The 20,278-nt window shown below is 34.3% G+C and overlaps 1 protein-coding gene across 1 annotated transcript in view; it reads left to right on the top strand.

Annotated features, from left to right (window-relative positions):
• The window catches only part of LOC121388111 (guanine nucleotide-binding protein G(s) subunit alpha), a 79,733-nt gene extending 60,733 nt beyond the window's left edge, over positions 1-19,000 (top strand). Inside the window, exons 6-11 of the mRNA XM_041519329.1 lie at positions 4,990-5,044; positions 10,383-10,456; positions 11,330-11,509; positions 13,011-13,141; positions 13,793-13,860; positions 14,216-19,000. Coding sequence (XP_041375263.1) covers positions 4,990-5,044; positions 10,383-10,456; positions 11,330-11,509; positions 13,011-13,141; positions 13,793-13,860; positions 14,216-14,362 — 655 coding nt within the window. The 3' untranslated portion in view covers positions 14,363-19,000. The remainder of the gene's footprint in view (positions 1-4,989; positions 5,045-10,382; positions 10,457-11,329; positions 11,510-13,010; positions 13,142-13,792; positions 13,861-14,215) is intronic.
• Positions 19,001-20,278: the final 1,278 nt, after the last annotated feature.

Genomic DNA, 20,278 nt, shown 5'->3' with positions numbered 1-20,278 from the left:
ATATATAATGACCAATTATTACCAACGGAAATTAAATTGAATTTTTTCTGGTAGAATTTTTTTTTTTGGAGGACCTGTCTGTTGTGAATTACATAGAGTTTAAAGAACCTTGAAAACTGATCATTAAGAGTTCATAGCTGATTTTAAAAGAGCATGGCATTATGATTCAGTGTAATATTAAGCAATCAGTCTTACTATTTTATTGATATCTTGTGTAAATGATGGAATAATATCATCTTCAAAACGTTTGACATCCAATAGCTGAGGGGCAGGACATAGCCCAGTGGTAAGATGCTCACTTGATGCGCGGTCGGTGGGGGATCGATCCTCATCGGTGGGCCTATTGAGCTATTTCTCGTTCTAGTCAGTGCACCACGACTGGTATATCAAAGGCATGTCTGTGGGATGTTGGATATAAAAGATTCCTTGTTGCTAATTGAAAAGACTAGTGGCGACAGCGGGTTTCCTCTCTCAGTATCTGTGTGGTTCTTAACCATATGTCTGATGCAATATAACCTTAAATAAAAATGTGTTGAGTGCATCATTAAATAAAACATTTCCTTCTCTTTTTTTTCAAATAGCTGACTACTCTTCTTTTTTTCTTCTTCTTTTTTGTGTGTGCTGATGTATTGTTAAATACGGTTATTTCTTCTTGTGACAAAATGTAGTTTTTAAAAATACTTTGACTAAACTTCTTGATATATCTGTCAAGCAGTGCTCATTTGATATTTTGTGTAAATGATGAAATAATATTTTCTTTGACAAAATGTTTTGACACCCAGTAGCTGAATACTTTGTTTTGTGTGTGCTGAAGTATTGTTAAACATTGTCATTTCTTCTTGTGACAAAATGTAGTTTAAAAATAGTTTGATTAATCTGTCGAGCAGGGCTCATTTGAATACTTTGTTTCTTCCTATTACTTTTTCTGACTTTTTTTTTTTTTTTAATTCTAGATATATTATTTTAGTTTGTTCGCCAAGTCGCCAAATATAAATTAAAGTTGACTTTGATGAATATGTTTTATTATTATAAGTTCATCTTAACCCACTGTTTCTCCTTTAATTTTTGCTGTGGGGAAGGACGTAGCCCAGTGGTAAAGAGCTCGCTTAATGTGGGGTTGGTTTAGGATCGATCCCCATTGGTGGCCCCATTGGGCTATTTCTCGTTCCAGCCAGTGCACCACAACTGGTCTAACAAAGGCCGTGGTATGTACTATCCTGTCTGTGGGATGGTGCATATAAAAGAACCCTTGCTGCTACTCAAAAAGAGTAGCCCATGTAGTGGCGACAGCGGGTTTCCTCTATATATATATCTGTATGGTCCTTAACCATATACGCCATATAACCGTAAATAAAATGTGTTGAATGCGTCATTATGGGGCCGTCCATAATTTTCAACATTTTCACGAGCGTACAAACTGTATGTGGGGAGGGGGTTAAGGGCCAACGTACTCTTTTTGAAAATGAAAAATGTCGATCAACATTTTTCATTTGGGGGATGTACACTTTTAGTGCTCTTTGTACTCTTATAAAAATGTTGAAAATTATGGACGGCCCTAAATAAAACATTTCCTTCTTCCATTTTGGTTGTCTGACTTAATTGAAATTTGAATTTGGTTAAAAAGTTTGTGACCAAATTGCTAGTAATTTCTTGACTAGGTGAAAGGCTGTTGAAGCATTAACGACCTTGCAAAAATAAATTTAAAAATCTGGTTACATTGGTACTCCTTAGTTTATATATGTGTAATATTTAGGATACTATTTCATCATTTTTAGGTTTCGATCCAAAATCTTACATTTATAGCATCAAAGAATTTTACAGATTTCAACATTTTATACAGCAGTGGTTGCAAGATGGTTCCTTGTTTAAACAGATAGTTCCTGTCTGCCCTTGTAAAACATATACCTCAAATATGAGGTCAATGCATGAATTAAAGATTATTGTTGGCTGTTCTTGGTGCCTAATTCATCATGTGTCTAGTAAAGTTTGTTTAGTTGTTGAATATTTACAGCATGTTAAATATAAATATGGGTAGATAAGAAAGATAGTAATGGCAAAGCTTTTATTCAGTGGAGATTTAAAAACAAATCTACTGAGTATGATGAAGAGGCAACTTACAGTGTGACAGATAACATGTTTGACTGAAATTAGTCGATGATTGATCCATCGCAATTGACCCACTGGATTTTGTTTTCCAGTCCTAACCAGCATGTGTATATCTGGGAATTTTTTTTTTTATAAAGAAGCTCATAGCATTAATATAATGTGGTTCGATGACATTGATAAATAAGACTACTCACCTTATAAAAAGGCGTGATTAATTGCTTGACCAAAATTGGGAGGAAGGGGGAGGGGGGGGCTCATTGGGACAGGGAAGAGGGGTGGTGTGTGTGGGCGGAATTGGAGTATTGGACAATTCTTAAAATGACAATTTGAGTTTGTCCAAGTCAAATGAGCCGAGTTCCTAAAGGGAGTGAGATCTGTTTGTGGGTTCGGGGAAAATGTTCCCCAGAAAATTTTGAAATAAGTATACTCAGAGATGCATCAGGACAATTTGGTGTTGTATATTGTGGATGGTGAATTTAATAGGAACAAAAAAAAAACCCAGCATTAAAAAGGGCACCTCAAGTGGATGGGAGGTCAGGGGATTACTATGACCCCTCCCCCCTTTTTTATCCGCCAGCACTGAATATGATTACACCAACACAGGACAAATTTATTTGTTCATGTTTAAATTTATTTATATGCTTGCATCCATTTGAGCTTCAGGGACTTTCTCAAAATAGAGGTTAAATGTAGTGGCCTTCCACCCTGCTCTATACCACCCCGTGGAAGCATGCTTGCACTGGTTTTGAGCTAGTGTTGGGTACAAACCCGACACCGATCAACCAGCCGAAGCTGGTAGCTAAAACCACAGTGCTGTGTAAATCTCACTCCGTGAGTTACATGTTTGTGCCTGGATATTAAAATAAGTAGATCTACAAATAATTTTGTGTGGATTACTTGTCGCAGCATGTCATTAGTCTGACGGGTTGAAAAGGGTATTTTTAGAGTCACTTGTAAGGAAATGAATTCATGTATGTCACAAACCTAATCGGTCAGTAACAGGCACTGGATATGTACGTCCCATTAATTGCTTTGCAGGTAAATGGTACGAGGAGTATGTTGCCAGGGAAACCACAAAACAGATCCTTGTTTGTGTTCAAGTGGTACATGCACTAATGATACAACCCTTACAAGTAATTTTTAATATTAATGATACCAGGTCCAAACACTTCTTCTGTTAATATACATTTCTGCTTGCAGTCATGTTCATTCATCCATCTGTCCATATAACTTGTAATGGATAGCTTTTGTTCTTCACCTTTCTGAAGTAAAAGGGCAAGATATACATATAGGTTATTATATCAGCGGTGATGGTGTCAACTTTGTGTTAAATTTTAACGTTAACGTTTCACACCAGATCAGTTTCTCACAAACTATACGTCCTGGGTCAGTGAAACTTGGTTTATAGATGCACCTAGATGCATGTATCGATGTTCATCACAGTGCACCAATATTATTTTATTTTATTTTTTATGGTAGGGGAGACATTTAATTCTGCAGAAATATTTTTTATAATAATCCCTTCGTAGTTTTTTTACATATATCTTTTTAGACAGCCATCTCTATTAATGACTCGTATGTCTTAAGAGGACACCTTTGTATTCTCTTACAAGTTGTTATTGTTACACAGAAAGAAAAAAAAAACCCTGAATTTTCAGGAATTGTGAGTTTTAGTGTGTCGCCCCAAAAATCTTCCTATCGTTGTTTTTTTATGGAAAACTCAAAAGTCTTTGCCAGGAAAGGAGAGTGATCACTCCACACTCCCCTAGAAAGTTTTAGGAAAGCAGAAAATTGATCACATTGCAATAAAAAAAATTAATAAAATTTTATTTGAAACTTCGTGCAATTGCTTGCCTAGCCCAATTTCAGGAGAGTGATCTTCAGCTTGCCTTGATTTTGTTCATAGTGAAGACTGCAAAATACCCATCCACTCCACTTTTCAAGACCACGGAACATTTTCCTGGCTTTTTTGTCCAAGTTCATTTCATATCTGCCATTTTATATATCAGAATATTAGCATGTAGTGATTTACAACAATGTTTCTTAAACTTGATTTACAACGATGTTTGTTAACTAAAGGATGTTTTATTAATTTTTGGTCCATGTAAGACCATTTACATGTTGGTATTTTAGGTAGTTTTAATAGAAATGGAGTGATTTACAACAGTATTTCTTAAACTTGATTTACAGCAATGTTTGTTAAATTAAAAGGTGCATTTCCGCAGACATCATTCTAATAAGGATCATATTTCTTGTTGAGTTCATAAAATTAGCAAACAATGACCAGATAATTTATTTTGCTTTCATTTTTTGCAAATGCCGGAAACTGCACGTTTGTGTAAAAAACGAAAAGTATGTACATGTATTAATGTAAAACCATTAGTAGGTAATTAATGTTATGTACTGTTGGTAAATGAGGGGGCAGGATTTAGCTCAGTTGGTTAAGTGCTCGCTTGAGGTGCTTGCGTTGCAGGATTAAATCACCTTGGTGGATCCATTCAACTGATTGGGGTTTTTTCTTGTTCCAACCAGTGCACCACAACAGGTCAAAGGCCATGATATGTGCATATAAAAGATCCCTTGCTGCATTAAGAAAAGTGTAGCAGGTTTGTCAGAATTACCAAATATTCGACATCCAATAGCCGATGATTAATTAATGTGCTCTTTGTGGTGTCATTAAGCAAAACAAACTTAACTGTTGGTAAATGAAGTCTTTGAAAATGTCAGAAAACATGCTTTGAACTTGTCTTTTCCCATCTCTGGTTCTGCACTAATATTTTAAATATTGAAATCAAATCCCACATAGCCTGATTGATGTATTATTACATTAAACTTCCATGGTTGGATATTAATTTGTTTTTGTTTTGTTTTTATCTTTTACAGTTTTTTAGACAGAGTGCATATAGTGAAACAGCCTGACTACACTCCGACCGAGCAGGTATGGTAATTCGTTTTGTTTACTTAAAAAAAACTAAAATAAATTACAAAATAAAATAAAATATTGTTTTGCACTTCAGCCTTAATTCATCTTTCTACTGGTCTTCCCATCTTCTTTCTTTCTTTGGTTCTTTCTTTTTTGTTTTGTTTTTCTTTTATCTAGTTGTCTCTCATTTTTTTGTTGGACAGTGTATTTTCAGTTTCTGTTATGGTGACGTCACACCACATGAATGCCTCATAAGCTGATTGACTCAATAAATATTATGATTTCATCGATATCGACTATTCTTGTATGAGGAACTCGTTGTGTGGACCGGTGTCGTGGCAGGCCATCGGTCTACAGGCTGGTAGGTACTGGGTTCGGATCCCAGTCGAGGCATGGGATTTTTAATCCAGATACCGACTCCAAACCCTGAGTGAGTGCTCCGCAAGGCTCAATGGGTAGGTGTAAACCACTTGCACTGACCAGTGATCCATAACTGGTTCAACAAAGGCCATGGTTTGTGCTATCCTGTCTGTGGGAAGCACAAATAAAACATCCCTTGCTGCTAATCGGAAAGAGTAGCCCATGTAGTGGCAACAGCGGGTTTCCTCTCAAAATCTGTGTGGTCCTTAACCATATATCTGACACAGTATAACTGTAAATCTATCTGGGTCTGTTTTTGGTTAATGGTTAGTGAGAAATGTCTGTGTTCTGGCCCCATGCACCTCTCTATCTGGGCCTGTCAGGGGTTAATGGTTAGTGTGTAAGATCAGTGTTGCAGCCCAACACAGTTCGTTACTGAGATGCATGTACATTTACACTCTGTTGTTACTGTCCAACCAGTGTGCTACAATGGGCATATCAAAGGCTGTGGTATGTGCTATCCTGTGTTGGAAAGTGCATGTAAAAGGCACTTGCTGCTAAGGGAAGAATATAGCAGGAATCCTCTATGACTGTCAGAATTATCAAATATTTGACATCCATTAGTTGATAAATTAGCCGATACTGGGGTTTTAACCTGATACCTATCAGCTATAAACCTGATGGCCTACCCACTGCTTTTACACCTGTAGTTACTGTATTTATCCCATCTAGAGTAATAGAAATTAAAATATTCAACCAGTCCCTCTCTTACATACTCCCTGCCTTATCCACCTACCACCCTTAATCCACATTTCCATTCTGACCTTGGGAAAAACAAGTGTTTCACCTGTGTACATGTCCATACTGAATGTTTGTTAATATGGCTTGACAAACTGTTCCAGTGGGATAAACAAGTACCCCAACGTTTATGTCCAAACAGTGGAATGTACATAATAGCAAATATATTTATGAGATTACTGGAGGCTTTCCGGGGTCACTGCCTTTCTCCATTATCTAGTTGAGCACAATAAAAATCTATAAATAAATCACAAATGGTTCAGTAACTACAATAGAGCGCTTTATGCTTATCATTACAACTTGCCTTGTCTGAACAAGTATTATATTAGTGCCATTGGTTTGAAATAGTATTTTTAATACCCACGGGTTATTGGAGAATAAAACGACCAATTCATTTGTATTAAACTATTATTAGAACCGGTAGTGATAAAAATACACTGCATCTACAACAGTTTTGTGACCAAAAAAACAGACTTCCATATGATAGATTTGGTGTTACCAGATATACTTTATTAAAGTTGAAAATAGTCCGACATGCAGTACAAAAATAGTGCTTGTTATAAATTTACATGTCTGGTTTTTTTTAGAAAGTGTAACTTTTTATCAGCTTTATATGAAGCTTTTTAAAATTTTATATTGAAATCTATTTATTTATTACTTCAGAATACAGATAATGCTGAGCTGATATGTCTGTTTATTTTAAAGTGTCATTTAAACACTCATTAATTCATGTTGAAAATACTGATATCTGTGCATATTGTGTACTGTGTTATACAAAACGTTTTCACCACCCAATAAACAAAACAACAAATAAATAAATCTCTAAGGAAAATCTTTTTGGATCTTCAACTGAGAAACGATAATTGATAGTTTTACAAATTTACAAATTTTTATGAAGGTTGAAGGTCTTCTGAAAATTCCTATTAATTATTTTGTAGATCGGTGATTGCTGTTACTTGTAAAAAAAAAAAAAAAATTAAATTTAAATAATAATTTGTAAAAGTAAAGAAAAAGTCTGTGTGACCCAATTTTTGTTTCTTCGGATCTTTTCCTTTAAACAAATATTTTTTTTACCAGTTAAATAAATACACACACGTTGTCATCATTTCTGACAGTAGAGTTACATATTTATAAACTATTAATGGCTCATATCTTTTTAGTATCATATCTACAATTATTAACTAATTATTTTATTACAGATTGCAAAGTTTTATGTTGAATATAAAATTTTAAGCCTGAACCTTAAAGTACATAAAAATTATTTTGTGAGTAATCTGGTCAGGATAAACATTATCTTTTAAAGTCTTTATGCTATTTTTGCAATATTGAAAATGAAGAGCGTTATTTACAGAAATGTTTTGTGTTTACTCAGCATTTAGATGCAAATATAATCATGTGTAGATCAGAAAGTGAATATACAGTGAAACACCTCTTAAACTGAACACCTTTGAAACAAAGTAAAAGTCTATTTTAAAGGGTATCCAGTTTAAAGAGGGTGGGTTCTGTATTGATATTAAAAAGACTGGAAAACATCCAGTTTTGAGGGAATTCCAGTTTACAGAGGGTCCTGTTTTGAAAAGGTTCGCTGTGTTTGTATTTACTGTTAATTTTATGTCAAAAATAAATAGGTGCATATTACAAAGGTGTACGCATTTGATTTGTTATGATAAATATTCATGCTACAAAATAAGCTACAGTTAACAAAGCTATGCTTCGATCAACACCTAAGTGTTTTGTACACAGAAATAATTTGAATATTTGATAACGTAAACCCAGTAGCTGGTGTTTTTGTTCATACTGAGATGTTGTTAAACATCCATTCATTCATTTAGAAAATAGCCTGATACATGTATTCACTACTACGTTAAACAGGGCCAGGCTTAAATACAGTCCAAGAACGCATGAAATTAGTAGTACCTCAATTAACAGTAAAAAAAATTAATTCATAGGAGTGCACTATACAAATGTTTCACAATTTGACCAGCGTTTCATGTCTTAAAGCCGCACACCCTAGTTCCATCCAGCGAAAATAAATTATAATTTGGTTAATCTACAAACCTGTAACACACTTAGATCACGTTTTTATCAAATGGAGTGAAAAAGCAGGTTTTATATCGATAAATACCATGGGAATCCCCATGTCCCAATTGCTTGAAATAATTTTGAAAGTTAGTATTCTGATGTCACCAGTAGATGTCGCTCGAAGCACAACAATGCCTACGTCACGACAAATTTCACAGAGTGCGCACAGACTTGGGGTGCGTTCTTTTCACCTCTCCTGGACATGTTCTAACTGTTCTGTCCTGGTTGTATCCCCTCTCCAGATATCGTAAGACTTAGCAAAATTATTGGTTTTAAGGGTTTGTAATGTTTTGTATTGAGACACTTACTTGTCTGAACTTTATTGTTACTGAAAATGTTCACGAACTGTGAAGAAAAATCTCACAAATGAACAACAACAAATCGGATGTTGATTGCGCGAACCGTGCACGAGAAAACAAACCGAACCAAAATGATAACGGTCGGTCACGTGGTATACCAACATCTGTGACGTTTACACAGGAAGATTCCCTCTAAAAATAGATTGGACCTCGCTTGCTTAATGGTTTTTTCTCGACAGCACGTCTTGTGAAAAAATGCAAAAAATGCATTTCGTGGTTTTACAAACATCAGGATTACCAAAAAGCACTTACGGTGAATGGAAATGTGTATTCTAAATAATAAAATGTAAGTAAAGTGCAATTTTATTTGTGAAAAATGGGGTTTAATAGCGAAAAACAACGCCGTAATGGTTAACAAATAGCCGTAACTAGGGTGTGTCCCTTTAATGTTTCTGTAATAATGGTATGAATTGTTTTGTGGAAAGTGCAGACAAATGATCCTGAGGGCGGGGTTTAGCTCAGTCGGCTGAGTGTTTGCTGGAAGTGCTTGTGTCGCAGGATCGAACCACCTCGGTGGATCCATTCAAATGATAGTTTTTTTCTCATTCCAACCAATGCACGACAACTGGTCAAAGGCTGTGGTATGTGCATATATAAAAGATCCCTTGCTACTAATGGAAAAATGTAGCGGGTTTCCTCTGACTACATGTCAGAATTACCAAATGTTTGATAGCCAATGATTAATTAATCAATGTGCTTTAGTGGTGTTGTTAAACAAAACACAATTTAATAAATTATCCTTTGCAGCTAATCACACCTAGTCTTCCAGGAATTTGGGGATTATTTCTTTTTAGGATTCTGCCACCATCATAAACATGATTTTTTATAGATATTTTGTTTTTCCGTCTCATAGTCTTACGCTTCTGACCTACAATCTGAGATTCGTCTAAATGCAACCTGATTACAGGATTTATGGTACCTAATAGCCGTTGCTTAGACTGTGTGCCGAGGGAGCCTACATCAAAACATTCCTTTGTTTCATTCTCCTGCACAAATCCATTTTGTTGACTACTCACTCAATCAGGGAATATCTTGTATTCAAAATTTTGATTAGCAACAGTTGTTCAATGATTAAAAATTGATTAGCAGCTACTATTTAACATTTAGAATTGTGTAGCAATCTCTGAAACTTGTATGGCCAATTGTGATGCAATACTGAACAAAACGTTCCCTGTCAATGCGCACCTATGGGTTTTTTTTGTTCTTGATTCTGTCATTGTCAGTCTGCTGTTGTTGATGATGATATTGTTCAAGCATTACATTGTTTTGTAAAACATGATTGACAGGGCCAGGAAATCAACATTTATCATTTGATCAAAACAAGACAGGAGTTTTCCTCATTTCTCACTTAAAGCTCCAAAACTTACATGAAACACATGTCATGTTTTTATATTGTTGTTGTTGTTTTTCACTTGTTTTTGGTTAGTTGTGTACTTTTTCATGTTTTATATAGGCAGGCTTTCTGTCAGAAAATAATTTGAGGATTAGTAAGAAAAACAAAACAGATCATAGGTGTCCCTACTGGGTTTGAAATCTTTTGAAATTGGACACTGTATTTCATGTACTTTAACAAATTTTATACAGCAGTTCTTTTACTATAATCTTTCTAAAAATTATAAAAAGTTATCAGATACTTTCCAAGATTTTAGGGTACATAGTTTTACCCTTTGTACCCTCTGTCAGAAAGGATAGCGAATGTATTATTTTAGTTATTGTTTAGTTTTATTTATAAGATTATTTTATATTTCTTGCAGGATATATTGCGGTGTCGGGTATTAACATCAGGCATATTTGAAACAAAGTTTTCAGTTGAGAAAGTTAATTTTCAGTAAGTATTTATTTAATCTTTTGTGCAGCAGTGACCAAAGTTGGATCCGTTTCAGAAAGATGGGTTTAAAAAGTAACAACTTCATAACAATGATTCTTGCTAATTAATTGTTTCTAACAAACCATTTTGCAGGTTTTCACATTGGTAGGAGTAGTTTTATGGTGGCAATGGTTTTCTCTCTCTCTTTCTCAGCCAGGGGTCGAAATAATGATTATAAGACTATCATATCCGGTTAGGTGTGGAATAGAAACTGCATACATGTACCTGAGATGGTGTAAATTTTGTACTGTGATGAAATTTTGAACTGGGATGAGGCTTGCCGAGTCCCAAGGTCATAATTTCCACCACCAAGGGTTTACTTTTTATATCCCACATGACTGCATATGATAGAGTATTTTTCTCAAATAAATAATTTTACACGAGAAAAGATGGCTGAAAAAGTAACTTCTTTATTTGACCATTTTATCAGAAATTTACTACACTATCATATTTATTAAGTTTGTTTCATGTGTTAAATAAAATTTAACACTATAAATTAACAAGATAGCTTTTATAATGAAGGTTTTAATGACAAAATATTGATATAAAATGTTGTCTGATGACCAACTCCCATTAATATGATGTCACATATTTTTAACGGTGTAATATTCCCCTTTGTTAAAAGCAATGACATCATAACATATGAAAGATAGAAATTTCTGTAATAGCTTTCTTTCACTGAATAGCTCTGTCCTATATACCTAAGGATGAGAGAAACATAAAATCTGCACCAAATAGCCATAGTTTAAAAATGTGTTGAGGTTTCTTTAAACCAGTAAATCAACCAATATTTCTTTCCTTTTCTTTCCTAAAGTGTCAGTTTTTTCCTTGCAGTATGTTTGATGTAGGAGGCCAGCGTGACGAACGCAGGAAGTGGATTCAGTGTTTTAATGATGTCACCGCCATCATCTTCGTGACTGCATGCAGCGGTTACAACCTTGTGTTACGAGAGGATTCCAGCCAGAACCGGCTCAAAGAATCATTAGATCTTTTTCGAAACATCTGGAACAATAGGTTCTTACTTTTAATATAGAACAATTTGGAATAACGGTGTTAATTTTTATAATGAAGTAAAGAAAAAATTGGGAAGAACGGGTTCATATTTATAACAGAGTAATCGAGAACAACAGGGTTCATAATTATATTTATAAATGAAAATCAGGAACAAAGAACAAAGAAAAATTTGAAGTAACATGGGCTGTACTTATAACAGGTCCTAGATCTTATTTATATGTTATAAAAGTTATTTTTTATTTGGAACAATGGGTTCTTATTTTTAATATGAATGGGTTCTTATTTTTAATAAGAAAAACCAGCAACAATTTCTATAAAATAATTTGTCTACCTGTCTGCGGAATTCAGGTTCCAGTTTAACATGCTTTTATTCCACCTTGATTCGGACTTGCCTGTCATGGCTAGGCTAGATAAAGGTGTCCAAGACAGGAAATTGTGTTTGCAGGGAACAATTCCCACTTTCCTCTGGTTTTTAATGAGATGATATTTATACAATACCTGGGGGAAATGGCAGTGGTTTCCACATGTTTTTGTGCCACGCATGTTAAGTGTTCAGACACGAACGTCACTTCTCAAGCATGCGAACATAGTTAGATCAGAGTTTTATCGCCATTGATTATGGGTGGGAGGTAGCTCAGTCGTAGATCACCTGTCTGAGATGCCAAACGGGATCAACCGCACTCGATGGACAGATGTTGTTGTTGGGGTTTTTTCCCTCTGTTCAACCAGTTCCCTTTCTATAGGAATAACATGGAAAGTGCATATAAAAGATCCCTTGCTGTAATTGACCAAGTGTCAACCATAAACATTTTTTTAGGGAAATTAATTAAAGGTGCAGTTCCTAATTTTAAAACATGAAAATGGACAACTAAGTTTGGTTAATCTACAAACCTGCAATACATTTGAATAAAGTCACAATAGAGTGAAATGAGAGAGTGACATTGAAACAGATATAAAAAAAACAAAAAAAACCCATAGAAATAGGCAAGAGCTTGTCCAAAATAACTGTTACTTCTCAGAGGTACTTGCACTTTCAAAATATGAAAAATATATTAGAAACACTTATGGACGTATGGAAATGGATAATCTGAACTGTAAAATGTAATAGTGAAAAATATACCAATATGTTTAAAAACTATGGTCTGTCACTTTAAATGAATCTTTTTAGAAAACAAGCAAATTTTGTTGTTTTTTCTGTTCCACTGGTAATCTAAAAAGCTTGCGATTTAAATCAGAGGAGGTAGTGGGACTTCATTATCCAGTAACTTTTTTTTAACTGTCTAGTTTTTGACAGGGATTTGTAGGGTTTCTTGTATGTGGGATATGTTACAGAATGGGGAGACAACTCCATTTAAGAGCAGTTTAGAGGGGCTGTTTACTGATTGCATTAAATATTTACTAGTGAAGACTCATTTTGGTTTTTTTTACTCTTGACATTCTCCTTAAAAAGTCGAGTTATTGCATTGTTTTTAAAAAAAAAACCTCTTCTCTGACCTTTCAGATGGCTCCGAACAATCTCTGTAATTTTATTCTTAAACAAGCAAGATCTTTTAGCAGAAAAAGTGCGAGCTGGGAAATCAAAAATAGAAGATTATTTTCCAGACTATTCAAGATACCAAACCCCCCCAGATGGTAAGTACTGAATTAGTTTGTCACTTAAGCTAATTTAAATTGTCTTCAGATTACTAATTACAGTCATTATTCTATAAATTAGAACCTGCACTTAGTTGGAAGTATTTCCATTCCATTTTTTTTGTTTTCATTTTAATTCAAGTTTAAACTATGGTTTTCCATGGATTCATAGCAATCATCTCAATAATGCACGACATTTGAATATTTATAGTAAGTAGTTGTTGAATTATTGAAACCATAGAATATTATGCAGATTCCAATTTTGTCAATTTACCTTCATTATATCTTTTAAATATCCTCGAAATCTGTAATTTGTGGTCTGGTTTTAATAAAGCTAATGCAAAAGGCAATAAATGGTGCATTAATTATTTTGCGAAAATCACTTTTCATACCTTTATCCATCTGGGTTTTTTAAAAGGTATTATTAAGTAATTAATTACTTTTGTATCTCAAGGTTTAACTGGTTAGTATTTTAGATATTTCTCTGCTATTCGGCTATATTATTTTACAATACCACAATTGATACCTTAATTAATTTTGCACCAAACTTCAAATTGTTTTTTGCTGTAGCAGAATCTGAATAGGTTATATATGATAACTCATTTGTTCTTGAAAGTGTACTAAAATATCAACTGGTTTTTGTTTTTCCAGCTCAGTCAGAGCCAGGTGATGATGCTGAGGTAGTCAGAGCTAAATATTTCATCAGGGACGAGTTCTTAGTAAGTATATTACAAATTATACGGGAATATAAGGTTTGAGATCGATCCCTGTTGGTGGGCCCATTGGGCTATTTCTCATTTCAGCCAATGCACCATGACAAAGGCTGTGATACATAACTATCCAGTCTATGGGATGGTGCATGTAAAACTATAAAGATCCCTTGCTGCTAATGGAAAAAAGTTGCATATTTCCCATCTGAGACTGTGTTAAAATTATCATATGTTTGACATCCAATAGCCAATGGTTAATAAATCAATGTGCTCTGGTGGTGTCGATAAACAGAACAAACTTTTAAAAGTTTTTAGCATGTTTTGTATTCTGTTGCCTAATTTGCGTTTCCACTACGTATTTCAGCGAATCAGTTCAGCAAGTGGAGATGGGCGGCACTACTGCTATCCTCACTTCACGTGTGCTGTGGACACGGAGAACATCAGGCGTGTCTTCAATGATTGCCGAGATATAATCCAGAGAATGCATCTACGACAATATGAGCTTCTGTGATTGCCAACACATGCCACTACAAAAAACAACACCACCACCAACAACAGGAAAAAATTGAAAAAAGATATGGATGCTGTTTGCATATTTATATGACTTGATGCATTTGCGCCTCTTGTTACATAGCTCGATGGGATGACATGTTAACCGGGCAATCGGCGCATGAACATCTTTGTGAAGTGTGACCTGCACTCATGAAGCAAAACAAAACGTGGTACACCAGTGTGCCAACAATGTGATATATTGTAAGCACACGTTTCTGTGTTTCTCTTGCTCTCTCTGGCAGGCCATCATATGCTGATGTTTTAAAAAAGAACAACAATAACAACAACAACAGAAAACATATATATTAAAACAAAAACAAACAAACAAAAAGAGTATAAAGAACTTGTGACCAGCTTCAGCAGCAGTCTGTGTGTTCTGATCCATACATGGCATGTTGTTCTATACAAAACCACACGTGTATATTGTTGAGGTATATTTTATTGTGGAAAAAAGTTGGTGGCTATATTGTCTTGGAAACAGTCCTTTTGTTTACTCTGTGCACCTTGGTGACACCGTGAGAGTGGAACATACTCGGGCTGACCAAATCTCAGTGATGTTTCAGATCTAAGCAGGTGTGTCCAGTTATGACTAGTGATTTTTTTTTTTTTTTTTAATGGGTTTTTTTTTCAAATCACACCTGAGCAGAAGTGATTATTCGTCAGCCAAGGTTATAATTTGTTTTTTTCAAATTTGTGCAAATGTAGCATGTGATGCCGATAATCTTTGGTGATGCTTGTGATCAAAGCAGATTTAACCTAACATGGGCCATGTTAAATCATATCTGAGCAGACGTGCCCAATCGTTGGCCTTCTTTTCTCTCTTTTTTGTTTAAATTTTTTTTTGGTATAATAACAGAATGGATGTAGCCAATCGGAGTCCACGTTCTATCTTCTCTTTTTGGATCTGATCTAACATGGCCAATGAGGAATAGTTTTATATCAGATCTGAACAGAGCCGACCAGTGATGGATGATGTTTTATAAGATCTGAGCCGACGTGTCCACCAAGACCTGTGTGTTCTTTTGTACAAAGCTTCTGTGGAACTACCAACAAGTTATGCAGTATCTTATTATATGACCTCAGATGGTTTGAAGACATTAATTGCCAAAACACCTGTGGCTGTGGAGATAACAGGACCAACTTAACCAATCAACAATTCAAGTTCAAATCAACACAAAACCATCTTTGATAGCCAAGGAATCTGTTGCGAAAAAACCTGAAACACACATACATTATGTGATATTGTGAATGACTTTGGGACTTTTGTTGTCGAGTATTTTTTTCGTGTACTATTCATCTCCATACATACTGAATTGTGATTATTTCATCAGTTACCAGTGGCCAGCCAAAATCCTGGAGGTTTTTGTTTTTGTTTCTTTTAAATTTTATTTATTGACCTAACCCCCCCCCCCCCCCCCCCCCCCCCCCCCCCCCCCTTCCACCAACCCCCAACAATTCTAAAGCCATGTACAAGTTTCTTTTCTATGTCATTGGTTTCAGTATCTTTCGAAACTGCCAGATCATTGAACACATTGCTATGACTGGCAAAATTCTATCATGTATGTTACTGGAACTCAAGATCTTTAGATTCCAATGCTCAATTTCACATGATCTGACTCTTGTAAAAACTTGCTGAGGACGTTTGTACGACTTACAGGACCATAGTTATTAGGTAGTGTATAATTGTTTCAGCTATTACACGCTTTTTTACCCTCAACTTACACATGACTTTCAACTTTTTGCTTAAGTGATAACATTTGGCGAATTCTGTGTTTCTGGTCATTCCGGTGTTTTTAGTAGCTCAAAATTAACTTTATTGACCATTATAATTTAAAAGGAAAAGATACATAGCATGACAGTTGAGATCTCCATCTTTAAAAGTTATGCAAACCTTCCAGTCTGTTAGTGATCAGATAGTGATGGTAATAAACAGTTGTCATAATCTGCCACTGTTATTTAACATGTTGAATATTTCACGGTCCTAACAGTAACGTGAATAGGATGAGTTTCTAACATGTGATTAACATGTTGAAAGTATGTCGAGTTCCTAACATTCAGATCAGAGATCCCATCTCTTTCAGCTTGAATCATCTTTGAAATCTTTATTTCTAGGCATTTTTGTAGAGGTTGGGAGGGGAAAATTCACAAGTCAAAAAAGGGAAACAACTCTGTCAACTTGGTCAAAAGAAGGGATGTTGTGTATTTCATTTCGAATATGGATAGCAACTTTGCAGTAATCTGTAAAACAGCCTTTTGTGTTTCTAGAAATAACTATCGTGTCTAAAGATTTCTTATCTGAAAATCAAGTTAACCATCACCCTTACAACTCCCCTTTCCAAAACTCCCCCTACAAAACGCCACAGATGAAAAAATATTTTACATGGAATTGGAACTGTTGGGAAATCCAATATTTAAGTAAAGCATTAGCAAAATGTCAGATTATAAATTTCATGTCATGCATAAAATTCAGTTATGTTGTTGTGAAAGAGGGAAAAAAGTATTTTTCACTTTTTGACTGTTTGAAGCTTTCATTGCCAAATGTGTTTAGAAATGTTGATAGTTGTCATGGTTATATTGCACACAAAACTCATTGAACTAAACAAATTGTCCATTCTGACTTTGCTTTTTGTTAAATATTTGTTGATTTTTTTTAATTATTATTATTTCATTTTGTGTAATTAATCAGATTAACTGTTATTGTCAGATTTTGATAAGAGAATAATTTTTTTAAGACTGAATGTTTGCATATTTTTTGACACTGACATGTTCTGTTGTAACCTTGCGTAAAGTCTGTTTTTGCCTGGCCCAGATTTGCCTAGGTTTCAAGAGTTAAAAACTATCTTTGGTTTTAGCTCACCTGTATGATTGTACAGAAGAGCTTTTTATTACTCTGGAATAAAAATCCAGATAAATATATTGATTCTTATTCGGGCTTGTTGGATGAAAAAAATAGAGGAGGCAAACAAAATAATAGCTTGCTCGAAGCAATCAGTTCATACTTAAGGATCCATTACATGAAATATGTTGAAGTTTTATGATGGTCGAAAAGATCACTGTAAATGAATTATATTTCTCCTAGGACCTAAAATTTGTGACTTAACAAATAATTTTTTAAACATAGACAATGGAAAGACGTTAAATGCATAAGCAGAATAATATTTTATTAAGGCACAGCCACACTGCCAAAATGGAGATGACAAAAACAAATGATAATCATAATAACAATTAAAGCTTGCTCAAGATCTACCTTCTTTTGCAGTGAAAAGCATACAGAAAGTTTGCCTCCTTATTGTTTATTTTTTGTTATTGCTATGGCATCAATAACCAGGATAACATTAATGTGACTGACCTGTGTAGTCTGGTACAGACGGAACTGTTTGGATTACATAAAATAGGCAATTACATCAACTCTTATACCCATAAACCTTATTAACCTTGATAACATGTTTTCCACCAAATTGCCAAACCATTTCAAAACCTTTTCATTAAGTATATTTTTTCAACAATGCCACATAACTTCATTTTCCTATTATTACTTACTTTCGGTAAATAGCAATATATATTTTTTATTTTGTGATCTAAATAATTTTCAACTCTTGGAACTCTTTTTCAGACAGTTTCAAAACTGAGGAATTTATTATTCATTATTTTGGAATCTTTTGTTTCAAAACATTCTGTCGTGAAGGGAAATCCGACCATCAAACGTAGACAAAGTCACTGTAGAGAAAACAAGCTCTTAAGTTTTTTAGTCCACGGGTCCATGTACCATCTGCTTACATGTGTCATGAATCTTGTTTTGATCTGTTTACCAAGGTGTCTAAAATCAGATGCTACATACTAAAGTATGTTTGGGTTTTTTACAACTGTTTTCATTTTTGTAGTTAACACTAGTAAGATTTTGATTTTTAGAAACATGGGCTTGGCATCTAAGGGGTTAACCTGCCATTTAAATGTACATATCCATAATGATTAACCTTCTCTCTGCCATGCTCATTTTGCCCCAGAGTTAGAATAAATTTTACAGAATTTGTTTTGGTTTTTTTAATTTAAGTTTTGAATCTTTTGTGACATAATGTCTTCATTCATGTCGCCAAGTCATTCTGTGATCTATTATTTGTTTCAAGTTCAGATTAGGTTCAAGAATATTTTAGCGTTTTTACTTCAAATATATGTGGTTTAGAAATTATTATTAACATCACATAGTGTGCTAGAATATATTTTTTCTTATTTGCAGTCATATATTTTGTAGAGGTATTTTTGTCTGATCTTAATTTATTGTATGTTTTCATCAAAGAACTAAAAATGAAATCGCAAAATAAGTATTCAGCATTCATTTTGGTATTGTACATTTTTAGGTTCAAGTTTTGTTTCAAATATTCAACAAATTCATATGTTCGTCCTTGAAAATAAAATTGAATCAGTGTTATTGTCCATTAAAGTTTAAAATGGGGAAAACAACTATGGAAATTGGCAGTAAAAAAATTAATACACATTGTGCATGTGTGTATATGTGTATATATGTGTATATGTATGTTTGTGTGTGTGTAAGTGTACATGTACATACATACATGAATATACATGTATATAATATGTATGGATGTATGTATGCATGTGTATATATGTGATGTGTGTGTGTGCACAGTGTGTGTGTGCGCGCATGTGTATGTATGTGTATATACATCTAATATGCATGTATATATACATATTCATGCATATATATGTAAACATATATACACTGGTACACACACACACACACATGCACGCACGCACATCCACACAATTTTTGCTAATTAATGCGTGAATACTGTTTTATGACATGAAGTGATTACCATTTATAACTCAAAATGTGTGCCACAGAATAACACACATTGGTTCTATGTTCCTTACAAGGCACTGTAGAGCAAATTATTTATTTATTTACCTTGGAAGTTTGTTCTGGAGTTGAGATATGTGTTTTCTTTTTTTTTTCTTTGTACCTGTTATTGTCCTTCGGGCTGTAGTTCATCAGAAGCAAATCAATTCTTTGGGCGCCATGCATGAATTAACATTATTCAATGGGTTTGATTTCCATAATATCAGGCTGTTCCTGTTCACTATGATGGTATTAATATGTTTGTACATGTATTTATCCCAAAAGGAAATATGTTTATAAAAGCCACATAGAAAAACCTGCTCAAACAGCCATCACTGTTTAGCAGCCACCTTACTGATTTAGATTGTCTGCTAAAGGACAAATCAGCCTCGTTTAAGCAACCATTTACTTTTCTTAATCATCTGATAAAGATGACAAATCGACCGCTATTAATAAATTATTAAGTAACCACAAGACCATCATCAAAGCTTTACTAATATAGTACAACCTGACCTGTATTAAGCAACCACCTGTGTTAAAGGTCTATAATACAACCTAGGTGTCTGCTTACCACAGGTTTAGCTGTAATCATCATTTATTAATTTATAACCCCCTCTAACTTGTACTAGGATAAGTTTGTATATTTGTGTTTCATATTTTGAAACCATTTTTTTTTTTTCTTCTTTTTTTTGACACATAACTGTAGAACCACAAGATGAAATGTGGTTAATGTTATATGTGTATATATTACTAGACTTTCTGCCATGATTTACCGATATATTTCACTAACGTCGACCACCACCATCCCCCTCAATTCTGCAGTGGCACATTTGAGGGTTTTCACAATGACAGGTTTTAAGTATATGTTAATATAATTTTATATTGATTCAGGATTTTGAAAAAAACTCCAGTTTTAATTACTGATTGATATAACTTCGTTATATTTTATGTTTGATTCGGAATTTTGAAACAAATTCAAAATGACATCATCAATCACTACTCTAACTGTGGTACTATTACATC

The sequence above is a fragment of the Gigantopelta aegis genome, chromosome 14 (genome assembly GCF_016097555.1).
Source record: "Gigantopelta aegis isolate Gae_Host chromosome 14, Gae_host_genome, whole genome shotgun sequence".
Classification (NCBI taxonomy): Eukaryota; Metazoa; Mollusca; class Gastropoda; order Neomphalida; family Peltospiridae; genus Gigantopelta; species Gigantopelta aegis.
The sequence above is the reverse complement of the archived record's forward strand: the minus strand, read 5'-3'. Positions and strand labels throughout refer to the sequence as shown.